Source organism: Rhinatrema bivittatum, chromosome 4 (assembly GCF_901001135.1).
Source record: "Rhinatrema bivittatum chromosome 4, aRhiBiv1.1, whole genome shotgun sequence".
Taxonomy (NCBI): Eukaryota; Metazoa; Chordata; class Amphibia; order Gymnophiona; family Rhinatrematidae; genus Rhinatrema; species Rhinatrema bivittatum.
In genome coordinates this window covers 473443646-473458322 of record NC_042618.1, presented here as the reverse complement: position 1 = coordinate 473458322, position 14677 = coordinate 473443646, and the positions used below count along the sequence as shown (strand labels likewise).

Genomic DNA, 14677 nt, shown 5'->3' with positions numbered 1-14677 from the left:
ATCAAAAAAAGGGAGCTTCCATGCCCACCATCAGCCCCCAGCCCTGTCCCTGGACCAGGATTGAGGTACTTCCATGCCCAACATCACCTCCCATCCTTGGTCCTAGTATCAAGCTTAGCTGCCAACGGTGGCAAACACTTCAATGAGACTAAACACGGGAGAGGTGGACAGCACTGTGAATGCCCACAGGCTACTGACCGAGCTGACCAGCCCTAATTCATAGCATGAATGGTCTCCTGCGGCGTACTCACCTTCAGGCCGATACAGAAAAACGCGCGGGAGATTAGGCGAGCGCCCGCTCTCCCAGCGCGCGCACAGGCCACTCTCCTGGGCGCGCGATTCAGGAGGGTGGCCTATGCAAATTAGGGCCCGCGGTAAAAGGAGGCGCTAGGGACACTAGCGCGTCCCCAGCGCCTCCTTTTAGACAGGAGTGGCGGCTGTCAGCGGGTTTGACAGCCGACGCTCAATTTTGCCAGCGTCGGTTCTCAAACCTGCTGACAGCCACGGGTTCGGAAAACGGACGCCGGCATAACTGAACGTCCGTCTTCCGACCCGCGGGCCGATTTTTTTTTTTTTTAATTTTTACTTTTTTTTTTACTTTTGGGGCCTCCGACTTAATATCGCTATGATATTAAGTCGGAGGTTGTACAGGAAAGCAGTTTTTTCTGCTTTTCTGTGCACTTCCCCGGTGCCGGCCGGAATTAACGCCAGCCTTTGGGCAGGCGTTAATTTCTGAAAGTAAAATGTGCGGCTTGGCTGCACATTTTACTTTCTGTATCGCACGGGAATAACTAATAGGCTCATCAACATGCATTTGCATGTTGCGGGCGCTATTAGTTTCGGGGGGGGTTGGACACGCGTTTTTGACATGCTATTACCCCTTACTGTATAAGGGGTAAAGCTAGTTCATCGAAAACGCGCGTCCAAACCAGGGCTAACAGTGCGCACTGTACTGTATCGGCCTTCTTGTGAGCAGGAACATTGCTTTATAGATCAGGATTTACAGTAATAATTTAATAATAATTTGGATTTATAATATGCCTCAACCAAAATGGAGTACTTCTGAAGCTTACAGGCCGTCACTTCTGGGGTAAGGAACTTTGTTATCCGATATAGGTTACTAAGCGCTATGACTGATGACTATACACACAAATATATGCACTTCTTTAAAAAAAATCTGTTAGCAGATAGCATCCTAATATTGAAACAACCTCTGTCTACTTTCATTTTTTAAGGACAAACCAACAATTAATTATACATATATCATAAGAGACTAACCGTCCTCTGAATGGAATGAAGTAATGAGACAGTGATTTAGGGACTATTACACTATTATCCTAAAGTCTTCTTTATAAGCAGCGTAAGTGAAGCAGATGACACAGGGGAGAGCTGAGGAAATCTGTTCTATAATGCATGGAGATATTCTCTTAAGTCAACAAAACATATTGTTGACTTACGTGATACATTAAAAACTGCTGACGAGACACTGCCAAGCGCTTGCCGGTTGCAGATCGCTAAGAAATGCAGTTACAAAATGGGACCTGGCCGGGCAGGAGCAACTGGGGATTACTTCTGCCCCACTTTCACTTTTACGACCCCACGGAACAAGAGCCATTTGGGGGGGTTATATAGGGGAAGGCCAGGAGGGTTCAATTTTGATATGTCGGTGGTGCATGGGGGGAGGGTTCATTTCCAAAATGAAAGGAAAGAAATAAAATTGAATTTTGGTGTTTATTTTTGTTTTGTAATGAAATGAAACAAGGTTTTTCATTGTATTTTTCATGTCATTAGAAAACAAATGCACGCCCCTACTAGATGAGCAGGATGTAAAAAGGGTGCTCCAGCAGGATACAGCCACGGCAGAAAAACTAAATGAACGTCTTGTTTCGGCCTTCACTGGAGAGGACTTCCTGAGACTGGGAAACTGGGCATCTAAATGGCAGATGAAATTTAATTTGGAAAAGTAAAAAATGGTTCATAAAGGATAATCCTAAAATATATGTGCATAATGCTGAGTTCCACGTTAAAAGTTGCCAGTCAGGAAAAGGAACTTGGAATCCTTGTGGACAATGCTTTGGAACCCTCGGCAAATCCTTGTGGACAATGCTTTGGAACCCTCAGCGAATCCTTGTGCACAATGCTTTGGAATCCTCAGTGAATCCTTATGGACAATGATTTGGAATCCTCGACGGTCATAAAAGCAAATAGAATGTTCGGAATTACTCAGAAAGGAACAGAGAACAAAACAGAGAATATCATAATGTCTCTGTATCACTTCATGGTGTGACCTCATCTTGAGTATTGTGTGCAGTTCTGGTCACCACATCTCAAAAAAGATATAGCAGAATTAGAAAAGGTACAGAGAAGGGCGACCAACATGATAAAGGGGATGGAACAATTCCCCTATGAGGAAAGGCTAAAGAGGCTAGGACTCTTCAGCCTGCAGAAGAAACAACTGAGGGGGGATATTTTATTTATGCTTTTTTTTTTATGACAGAGGTTCTATGACAGATATGACATATGATATGCTATATGACATATGATATATGATATTTATTTATTTATTTAATTTCTTTTACTATACCGATGCTCAAGACTAGGTCTTATCGTACCGGTTTACAATGTAACTGAGGGGAAACCAATTAACATCAAGGTAGAAAGTAAAGTTACATTAAACAGGGAGCGTAAAACCTGGGCAATGGAAGACAGTACAGAGTTTAAACTAAGAAACGATTAGAGAGAGATAAATATATAAATCAACAAAAAACTATAAGATACATAAACATAGGTTTATCCTAGGCAGTTATTAGCATGGTATGTCCAGAGGGAGAAGGAAAGGGTGAGGTTGGGAGGGGGGAAGGGGAGAGGGAAAAGAGGGGGGGTAGGGATTAGGGAGGGGTGGGAGAATGAGAGTCAGTGATGGTTGAGGAGATCCTTCAGCAGTAGGCTTCTGCGAACAGGCTTCTGCGAACATATGAGATATGATATGTGACAGATATAACAGAGGTTCATAAAATCATAAGTGATGAGGAACAAGTTAGTAAGTAACAGTTGTTTATCCTTTCAAATAGTATGACTGGGAACAGTCCATGAAACAACTAACTGGCAGCAGATTTAAAACAAGATTAGGATAGTGTTCTTTCAGTCAGTGCACAATTAAGCTGTGGAATGTGTTGCCGGAGGATGTGGTGAAGGTTAATAATGTAGCAGAACTTAATAAAGGTTTGGAGGTCATATCCACTAACAATTATTAGCCAGGCAGACTTAGGGAAGTCCTGTCTCTTAGTTTGGAGAAATGCACCTCTCCACTAGGATCTGCAGGTACTTCTCTCTGTCAAGAGCCAGGATACTCAGGTCTGACTCAGCATGGCACGTCTTATGTGCCCCTCAATCCAGCCATGAGGTGCCACAGTGTGTGGTGCCGGGAGCTTCCCTCCCCTCCGGGGCTGTAAATGCTGCCTCCGTAGTATCTCCAGCCCACCTGACCCAGGGGCCGAGGGAATAAGAGCCGCGGTGAAATCGGAGCTAGTTGTCTACGCGGATTTGTTTAGCACGCAAAATCAGGCACCTTCATGGGATGTAATAAAGGACGTGCATGCAAATGAGAACTGCACAGAAAATGCACGCAAGGGTGAAACCCGTGTGAAAATGGAAGCAAAAACGCGCACTCATGGCCCTATGTAATAAACTGCGCAGAAAGCCATGCTGAAACCCGCATTAATGTGCTGGCCCATGAGTGATTCTTTTGGGGTGAAAGCCTTCCCTTTTTATAAAAAGAGGTCCGGGAGTGAAACCGAAGGTGGGTAGAGCAATGTCCAACCCTTTGATGTTCCGCGTGGCAGCTGTACCACGCGGATGCCGGCAGGCACTGGAATGCAGCTGAGATTTCTACAACCGACCCACAAAAATGTTCCAAACATCTGGAAAAAGGGAAGGTAATCCACGACGATCCCAGAGTAAACCGCACTTTAACTTAACCCCTGCCCTGACCAGGCGCTAACAAACCTGCGTTCAAAAACCCGCACTAAGCGACGCGCGGCTCCCTGCAGAGCCCTTGAATAGTTAATTGCCTCATTTGCATGCACTCGTGCTAAACCAGCCTTATGTTTTAAAGCGTTTTTCCTCCGCGCTGAACACTTTATAGCACAGCCGCGTAAGGCTAGCACAGGAAAAACGCATGCAAAACCCCGCACAAGTACGCTCAAAACCCCACGGCAGTTTTAGCGCTGCTTATTACACCGGCTTCCCAGTCATCAGAAGAGGAGCGCCTAGAACCGAACTGAGGCCTCTCTGCATGGCACTTTGCAGCACTGTTACCGAGCCACTGGCCCCCGCGTGCTGCTGTTCCTAATCGCACATCTGGAGTCTCTGTAGGCCCCACAAAAGAATAATTGAGTGATCTCCCTGCGGATCAGCTTTCCAGATCACGTACGTGCATATGGGAAGTATCCTTACATTGAAGTCACATCTGAAGAAGGAAGCTACGCGCTCCCAAATGCTCAAGGAGCTCGACCTTTTTTGGATTGTTCTGAGATGGATTCCATTAAAAGGTATCAGAATTTACAGAGAACCTTATCTGTTTTATCACACACACACACGCTGCCTGCACTCCAGAACCCTGTTTTCCCATGCACATTTCTTAGTGCATATAATGCATTGCGCTTCTGTGCAGCGTCTCAGGGTCCTGCACTATTCAGAATGTGAGAAACCCTGCAGACCTGCAGAGGACGCAGATTTAGAGCTGCCTAAGTGCTGATGGTTTACATGCAACTGTCCAAAAGCAGACAATCCGGGTGGGCAATGTCCTTGGTCCCGCAGATTCGCTCACTGGCACCGGAAAAGAATGGCAGAGTTCAGAGCCGTCCAGCAATAGCAGGAAAAGCAAACTCTGGCATGCAGAGTACATTTTTGTCATAGTTTAGCAGGCGAGCACATTGTTCGCTTCTGTTTGCCGAGTTTGATTGATCCTTTCAAGAGGTTCCTCTGTATAGCAAACAACATTTTAGTTTCGCCGACGCTGAACAGCTCTAGACTTGATGCCGCAGCCCTTCCGAGGACTCCTGTCATTCAGCAGCAGTGAATCAGAACCGAGGTTTCCGTGCACTGCGCCTCCCAAGCAAAGACAAAAGAGCTTCCTGCCACCCAAACCTACCTAAGTCGCTTATTTGATTTGTAACCACAAACACTTTTCGGACGAAGAGAAAAGGGGTCATTTTCAGACTCCCCGTGGAAGATGCAGGGCCAGGGGCTGACTGCAGGAACATATCAGCCTGGGGGATTTATTTCAAAACCAGCCCACAGGGTATGACTGACTGACTCTCTCCTGCACTTTCCCTGCAGTGCATATTTCCACAGCTCCCAAAAGCAAGCCAAGCTGAGCTTTGACAGTACAACAGGTGACCTAGAGCCTGGCAAACTGAGACAAAAAATCTCACATTTCTCCTAAATAACTAAGTAGTACAGCACACCCTAGACCAGGGACGAGGAAACAGAGCTGCGGTCACCGTTCTACCCATGTAATTGGTTAGCACACACACACACACACACTCCACTCCCCAAGTAACATCTCTCATAGATATATATATATATATATATCTCCTAGGTTCCTGCTCTGGTGGAAAGTCTCTAGCCAATCAATCGGTTCTTGAACTAGTTGCCAACTAATGAGACAACCAGACTGCTGGCCAATGTCAGAGAGACACACACACACACAGTCTCTCACAAACACCCACCTTGTATCTGAGAGTGCACGTGTGTGTGTGTGTGAGAGAGAGAGAGAGAGAGTGTATCTTTCACCCAAAGACACGCACACACATTCTTGCTCTCAAGGACTTTGTGTCACAGAAAGAGAGAGAGAGTGAGAGCGTTTGTCAGAAAGACACACACACAATCTCTCAGACACAATCTCTCAGACACAAACATGTGTGTGTGTGTGTGTGTGAGAGAGAGAGAGAAAGAGTGTCTCTTTAACCCAAAGACACACACATACATTCTTGCTCTCAATGTGTGGGTGTGACTGTGTCACAGAAAGAGAAAGTGAGAGCGTATGTCAGAAAGACACACACAATCTCTCAGACACAAACAGCCACCTTGTAACTGAGAGTGCAAGTGTGTGTGTGAGAGAGAGTGTCTCTTTCACCCAAAGACACACACACACACACACGCATTCTTGCTCTCAATGTGCTGGTGTGACTTTTTGTTACAGAAAGACAGAGAGAGTGTGAGAGTATGTCAGAAAGACACACACACGCACACACACGTTGTGTCAGTGAGAAAGACACCCACATACACCCACACTCACAGATACAATGTGTGTGTGTGTGGGGGGGGTCTCTCTGAGACCCCCCACTCTCCCTCTCTCAGACACGCACATTCCACTGTTGTGCTGCTGCTCATGTGCTCAGACAGTGAGTGCCCTTGCTCCAGCACTGCCATGTCAATTAAAGCTTTTGCTTGCTGCCAGCAGCAGTCCGCTCCCTTTCCCATGCCCACCCTTCTTGGCACCCCCACTCTCCAGGAGGCTCACATTTCCACAGCCAGCTGTCCCTTCTTAGAGCTCAGCCCAGCTCAGCCACCTCAGGCAGAAGCATCCTCATCACTGCGCAGGTATTTCCTCCTGATTCATCCCCTCCCTTTCTGTGGCTGCAGCTTGCCTCTGCTTCTCCGTGCCCCACTACTACTCCAGGGCATTCCCACTGACCGTGTGCTATACAGAGTCTGCTGCTTTTATGGTTCCCCAGGCTCTGTTCTGCCTACCTCCTACTGCTGTTCCTCCAGGACTTTAAAATACAAACATTAAGCCCTGGCTGAGGCCAGGCTCCAGATGGAAACCTGCTTTCCCACATGGAGCAGTGCTGCCAGGGCTGATGCAAGGGTATTAGGTGCCCTAAGCAACCCTTATAGTCTCCCCCCCCCCCCCTCCCCAATCACCCCCATCTCTCTCAGACACGCAATTAAAAAATTATGAATGTATAATAACAGATTTTACATAGAAAAAGACATTCAAACTACAGTTTTTTGAGGTAAAAATATCACAGCATGTATATTATATTTACGTGCACTGCTGTGGTGCCAACCATAAGAACATAAGAACATGCCATACTGGGTCAGACCAAGGGTCCATCAAGCAATTATATCTTTTTTGAGATGCGGCGACCAGAATTGTACACAGTATTCAAGGTGCGGTCTCACCATGGAGCGATACAGAGGCATTATGACATTTTCTGTTTTATTCACCATTCCCTTTCTAATAATTCCCAACATTCTGTTTGCTTTTTTGACTGCCGCAGCACACTGAACCGACGATTTCAATGTGTTATCCACTATGACACCTAAATCTCTTTCTTGGGTTGTAGCATCTAATATGGAACCCAACATCGTGTAATTATAGCATGGGTTATTTTTCCCTATATGCATCACCTTGCACTTATCCACATTAAATTTCATCTGCCATTTGGATGCCCAATTTTCCAGTCTCAGAAGGTCTTCCTGCTATTTATCATAATCTGCTTGTGATTTAACTACTCTGAACAATTTTGTATCATCTGCAAATTGGATTATCTCACTCGTCGTATTTCTTTCCAGATCATTTATAAATATATTAAAAAGTAAGGGTCCCAATACAGATCCCTGAGGCACTCCACTGCCCACTCCCACTGAGAAAATTGTCCATTTAATCCTACTCTCTGTTTCCTGTCTTTTAGCCAGTTTGCTAAAAAAAAAAAAAAAAAGGACACTTGGAATCCATATGGTGTTAGGACTATTGTAAAGTGTGTTGGGTGTGAGCTTGGCCCTCAGAAAGCCATGAATAAACTGAATTACAATTACAATACAGTAAACCTCCCATGCCACAACAGCAATAACAGTGAGAATCCTACCTACGAAAAGGCAACACCACAAACATCACACCAGGCTCTAAATCACCAATACACCTCCTATCAGGAAAACAAAACAGGGCAGCCTGTTATAGATCCCTACAGAAACCATAAGCTAGCAAAATACCTCACCTCGGACACATGCAGAATGCTGAAAGACCCTCACCAAATACAGAATAAAGTGATCATAAAGTATAAATAGAAATGTGGAGACAAAAACTAAACTGGAAACTGCAACAAGATTGTATGCAGTGCAACAATGGAAAAACAGAAACATCACCATTCCTCATGAAACCTCAAAAAATAAATTCAATAAATATAAATCAATAATAGTAAACACATACTAATAAAAAGAATATACATTTCAATACAGGTGATGAATAGGACATCTATTAATTAAAAACTCATAGATAAATTTGTAAATATTTCCCAAACACCAATAAAATATTTTACAACAGCAGCCACATCAAATAACACCCAATAATTAACTAATACAAATTTTAAAAAATACCCCACTCTCAGTAGCTTAAATCTTTGGATTCCTGTCACCATGAGATTGTTGTGGATTAGTTAGGGGCTGGGAGGGGAGGAAAGGCACAAACTTTCTCCTATCCCTCATGTGCTCATCCTCAAATGCACACAGACACACGCACACACATATACATGCTCTCTCTCACGTTCCCACACAAACGTTCTCTCACACACATGCTCTCATGCTCTCACTTGCTCACACATGCATGCTTGCTCAAATCTCTCTTCCTCACATGTTCTCCCAAGCTCACACATGCACGCTCACTCACACAGACACTCTCTTAAATTCACACACATGCACACTCATTCACTGACTCTCTAGCATTCTCTCTCACTTTTCACCCCCTTGGCTTCTGAATATAGACTTTTAAACAAGCTCTTTTACTCGCACTGGTCTTGGAGAAATGCAGGAGGGCTACTTGCTGATAATCCTGGAGGTGACCCATGATGTGGGAAGGGCTGAAAGGCCCCAATGCTGGGGGTGGGCAAGGATCGTTATTTTACTGGCCTTCACCACATCCTCCAGCAACAAATTCCAAAGTTTGATCGTGCAGGGACTGAAAAACCACTCGACGATGGCTCTCATTTTCAAAAATGCCTGCTCTGCACTTTATTTCCTTGGAAAGTGCTCCCAAAGTAAAATGCACACAGAGTCTTTTCAGGTGCAACCTGAGCAAGAGATAGAAAAACCTGATGGGCTCCACCCACAAATACATCACACATGTTCCCAAACCAGAAACACGGAGATGTCCTCAGAACTAAACAGAGGGTCGTGATCACATTATCTCACTGATCCCCAAGACAGCTGGAAAACGTTGTGCTGCGTGTTGGTTCTAGCTACTTCATTACGTTACAGCGACACGTTTGACCTGACACCCATTCTAGATAAAAGAAGAGCACCAGGTAGACATTTCGTTTTTCTTAAGCGCCCACGAAGCTTGAAAGACTCCTGCGCAGGATTCTGGAATTAGTTTCGAAAGAACGATCTGCGAGCCGGGCATGGTTTGAGCCATTGGTCTTGGACAAAGTAGGGTGGAGGCCCTGTTAATCCTCTTAAATGCTCGGAAATAGAGTTGAACAGAAAGAGAGAGTAAGGGGATGCCTTGTGAGGAGAGTAATTTACAAACTAGGTTAAGCGACTTTTTCTGAACAATGGCTCTCCCCGTGTGTGGATAAACGTATGTAGGCAGTGCCTCTACACACATAACGTGATCCCCACGCCGAAAGGAAGCATTCCTGTGGATGGGAACTCCAAAAGTACACATCCAGTTGATCTCAGGAAGGCTGCCCACTCAAACCAGCAGACATTAATGCATGCAGGCAGATTTGCTGGGGCAATTTTCAAAGGCTGCTTTCATTTTGAAAATCTGTGCAATGTCCAGGGGTAAGAAGCGCCTATGGAGGCAGTTTATAAAATGACCCCCCCCCCCCCCCCCCCCCAGTGGACTAACTCAATCCATTTCTCGACGAGCTTTCAGGAACTATCGCTGCCTTCGCCAGATCCATGCATTAGCGAGGCCAATAAAAAAAATAAGGTATCACCCTATGTATTTTTTCGGGGAACCTTTCCTTCCGTGCCACTTTCCTCTAAATTTAAGCAAAGGCTTTTTACGACCTACCTGGGCAATCCTCGTTGGAGCAAACCCACAGGCCATGTCTGCAAATACTGCAAGAGAGAAAAATGGAGCAGGTAAAACACTGGATGGTGCATAAGGTCGAAGGGGGAGGGAGGTGCTAGCTCAACACATCTGATCTGACAGCTCCGGCCATCCCGTCGCTTATGATCTGTGTAAGGCAAATGCATACATAAAGAACTGAGAAGGGCCTTACAGCTCAGGAGATGCAACATGGACTAATTAAGGGGTATAAGGGAAGTCACATGCTTATACTTCAATGATCTTAATTCAGAAAACAAACATAATAAATACCACCGGTGATATCGCTGGGTACTGCACAAAATAACTCTCTGTTAGTCGGACTGGATAATAAAATACAATATCCAGCAATATTGAAAACAGATTGCATTTTTACAACACGCTGTATTCCTGGCTTCCTTGTTTTTCCCCAATATTCTGATGTGGCTACAAATAAAACTTTAAAGTCATTTATTTAAAATACTATCAAAGCAAATGCATGGCACACTGTATTAAATGCATCAGTACCTGAGCTGAAGTTCTAATCCGAAGATGGGACTGATTTATTAAAGGGTTTTTCAGAGGCACAAAGTGAAAGAATGCCTCCAGTTTATTAATCTCCAGGAGTCCAAAAGGTAGAGCTCATAACAAGGGAAGGGCAAACGAGTTTGGATGAAATTTTAGAAATTCATCCAAACTGGGCGAAAGGAGGAGCTTTATTTTTGGCAATCAAGAGTCAAACTCAATTCATCAGAAAAATAGATGCATTCTCAACACATTCAGACCATTCCCTTCTCACCTCAGGTAATCCAAACCGTCCCCGATGAGACCCGAATCTCAGTCTCCATCGGAGTGGAATATTTGCGCTCTGGTTCAGATGTGAGAATTCAGAGATTCACATTCACAATCTAAGGGTTAGATCCTCTTTCCAGTTTTATAAAGTTCCAAGTCAGCGACCGGCCACCTGAATTCATACCAGTCAACCCAGGTCCCTGTGTCCAAAGAATCTGGTCCAGAGCCAAACTGGTTTAAACAAAGTAATTATCCAGGAAAATATGAATTCACAATTCCGAGATCAGACTCTGGCTTCAGCCCAACCGTGTAAGAACATAAGAACATGCCATACTGGGTCAGACCAAGGGTCCATCAAGCCCAGCATCCTGTTTCCAACAGTGGCCAATCCAGGCCATAAGAACCTGGCAAGTACCCAAACACTAAGTCTATTCCATGTTACCATTGCTAATGGTAGTGGCTATTCTCTTAAAAAAATACGCGATCGCGTACTTTTGTTTGTGCACCAGGCGCGAACAAAAGTACGCTGGATTTTATAAGATACGCGCGTAGCCGCGCGTATCTTATAAAATCTGGGGTCAGCGCGTGCAAGGGGGTGCACATTTGTGCAACCTGCGCGCGCCGAGCCCAGCACGCGCTGCCTCTTCCCTCCGAGGCCGCTCCAATTTCGGAGCGGCCTCGGAGGGAACTTTCCTTCACCCTCCCTTCCCCTACCTAACCCACCCCCCCGGCCCTATCTAAACTCCCCCCTAACTTTGCGCGCGCCGGCCGGCAGCCCCACTCCGTGTTCCGGTCCCGGGGGCTGGTCCGGAGGCCTCGACAATGCCCCGGGCTGGTGCCACGCCCCCGGGCCCGCCCCGAAATGCCGCATCGTTTCGGGAATGCCCCCGACACGCCCCCTCCCCGCCCCTTTTCCAAAGCCCCGGGACTTACTCGCGTCCCAGGGCTTTCCGCGCGCCGGCGGCCTATGCAAAATAGGCCGCCGGCACGTGAGGGCCCTGCGCGCGTAAATCCGGAAGGATTTACGTGTGCAGGCCTTTTAAAATCCGCCCCTAAGTGAACTTAATAGCAGGTAATGGACTTCTCCTCCAAGAACTTATCCAATCCCTTTTGAAACCCAGCTACACTAACTGCACTAACCACGTCCTCTGGCAACAAATTCCAGAGTTTAATTGTGCGTTGAGTGAAAAAGAACTTTCTCTGATTAGCTTTAAATGTGCCCCATGCTAACTTCATGGAGTGTCCCCTAGTCTTTCTATTATCCGAAAGAGTAAATAACTGATTCACATCTACCCATTCTAGACCTCTCATGATTTTAAACACCTCTATCATATCCCCCCTCAGCCGTCTCTTCTCCAAGCTGAAAAGTCCTATCCTCTTTAGTCTTTCCTCATAGGGGAGCTGTTCCATCCCCTTTATCATTTTGGTCGCCCTTCTCTGTATCTTCTCCATCGCAATTATATCTTTTTTGAGATGTGGCGACCAGAATTGTACACAGTATTCAAGGTGGGGTCTCACCATGGAGCGATACAGAGGCATCATGACATTTTCCGTTTTATTAACCATTCCCTTCCTAATAATTCCTAACATTCTGTTTGCTTTTTTGACTGCTGCAGCACACTGAACCAACGATTTCAATGTGTTATCCACTATGATGCCTAGATCTTTTTCCTGGGTGGTAGCACCTAATATGCAAGGGTTATTTTTCCCTATATGCAACACCTTGCACTTGTCCACATTAAATTTCATCTGCCATTTGGAAGCCCAATTTTCCAGTCTCACAAGATCCTCCTGCAATTTATCACAATCTGCTTGTGATTTAACAAAAACACCAGAGATTCAGAGACCCATACAGCAGGTATTGCTTTGGCAGAGAAGAGCCATCTCCATGTGAACCTTTTGAAGCGTAAAGCCCTAAGACCCTAGTGAGGAGTTCATCCCTCCAGGCCACATGACCCAAACTTTGGTTGCTATTCTTGAGGCAGAATGTGAACCTGACATCCCCGCCCCCTTGAGTCATCATCAGTGACTGTGAATGTTTGCCGCCTGTGTGCAGGAGCCAGCCTTGGTGTTTGTGTCTGTTGTTGTTGCCTTGGTCACTGGTACACTCGGTGCGCCCGGGCATTGCTCATATCTTTGTCGCAGCAGCGAGACTGCAGCTCATCCGGAACCTCCCTAAGGTGGGCCTTTGGGATAGGGGCAAAGCGCTGCCGAATTAGAACTCAGCTCACAGTAAGGCAGAGGAGCAGGATTTCCTGAGCCGAATTACAGGAACCATCAGGCCAGACAGACGTGCTAAAGGGCTTTTCTCATTTTGTGTCTCTAGAGGAAAGGCTTTCTACCTCCGACCCAGGGCTCCTAAAGCTGGTTCCGAATTAATTGTGAACTTTGCAGTTTGGCCCCGCGGTCTCCGGTTTATTTATTTATTTATTTATTTTCCTTGTTCTTCATCCTGCAATGCGCCGGGCCACAGAGCAGGTGCTTCTCAGGTAGCGGTCAATGACGGACTTAAGAGCCCAGGCAAGCCAGAGGAGCAAGCGTCAGACCGAGGCCTCGTGGGACGTTTTACAAAGATCCCGGTTACTTAGAACAGAGCCATGATGCACTGTCAGCCATCCTCAAATAAGAGGCATTTAAATATAGATTGAACATAGGAGAAAACCCCCGTGCCACTCTCAGCCCTAGCCTGGAGCTTCTTTCTCCTTAGACCACCTGGTAATGATGGCAGAAAAGGACCAGATGGCCCATCCAGTCTGCCCGGCAAGCTTCTTCATGCAGGATACCCCCATGTTTCTCTTAAATTAGTAACTGCCGCTCCATGCAGTTACCCCCAAGGGCAGTAATATTTGCAATGAAAAACAAGGAACTGTCAAACCCGTGACACATTACAGCTAGCAGCATTTTTTCTGGGGGAGGGGGCCCTTCTTAATAATTCAGGCAATGCCCGTAGATGCCATCCTGTGCCTGGCTGCTGCTTCCCAGCGCGGGCTGATCCTGTCCCCTACACTTCACAGTGGGTTCACATCGAGATCCAGGGTGACCCGTGGCATGGGGCTTCGTGGCAGAGACTTACCATGTATTGCAGTCCCGGGAGATGGATGAGCCCGGATGGTAGCGCCTGCCGGAATGCAGGCAAGAGCACTCGGAGGCGTCAACACAGCGGTCGCCGTCCAGGAATTTACCCTCTACGGAAATCGAGAAAAGCGTCAGCAACACAAGAGGATGGAGAGGATTCGTACACATGCACGGCTGAAGCTTGATGTCAGGAAAAGTTTGTGAAAGGCAGAGTGAGCGCCAGCCTTCTCTGAGGGTCCGGGCTGAATATGGCTGCCCTGCTAGTGCACCTTCCTTGACTTTTCTTCTGCATTACGGAAGGTGAAAGGATAGAGTCAGAAACAAGGAGAGAAGCAAAACCTTTCAGGAACGAGCAGGAGAAAATGCTAAGAAAAATAAAGCTGAGGAAAGGAAAGAGGAAAGATGTCATGCTTTTTAGGATTTGTCATTTCAAACCCCCTGCAGGTTTTCTGGTTCGTATCCTGCCCATAGGCCATTGGCTGGGTCTCTGTAAAATGCACCGCGTGCTTTCAGCTTCATTCCCGCCAGACAGGTGGCTGTGGCATCGACGTGCGTCCTGGCCATGTTGGCAAACTGACCCGGTGGGGGTCCTGGGAAGCGCGGCCACCTCTCACTGCTCTGGAGGTCGCTCGGCCTGAGCAGGAAGAAGCGAGCGAGCAGGGCAGCATGGGGAAAATGCACCTTCGCTGCCAGGGCCGCCGGAAGAGCGACGGCATCGCGGGATCGCAAATTCCACCCTCCGCATGCCCCTCTGCAGTCCTGGCTTGCCTT

At 46.5% G+C, this 14677-nt stretch overlaps 1 protein-coding gene across 3 annotated transcripts in view; it reads right to left on the bottom strand.

Annotated features, from left to right (window-relative positions):
• VWF (von Willebrand factor) overlaps positions 1–14677 on the bottom strand; it is a 259921-nt gene that overhangs the window by 224156 nt on the left and 21088 nt on the right. For all 3 annotated transcript variants that reach the window (XM_029597268.1, XM_029597267.1, XM_029597266.1), the window contains exons 9-10: positions 13905–14016; positions 10025–10071 (exon numbers count right to left, since the gene is read on the bottom strand). In XM_029597268.1, coding sequence (XP_029453128.1) covers positions 10025–10071; positions 13905–14016 — 159 coding nt within the window. The remainder of the gene's footprint in view (positions 1–10024; positions 10072–13904; positions 14017–14677) is intronic.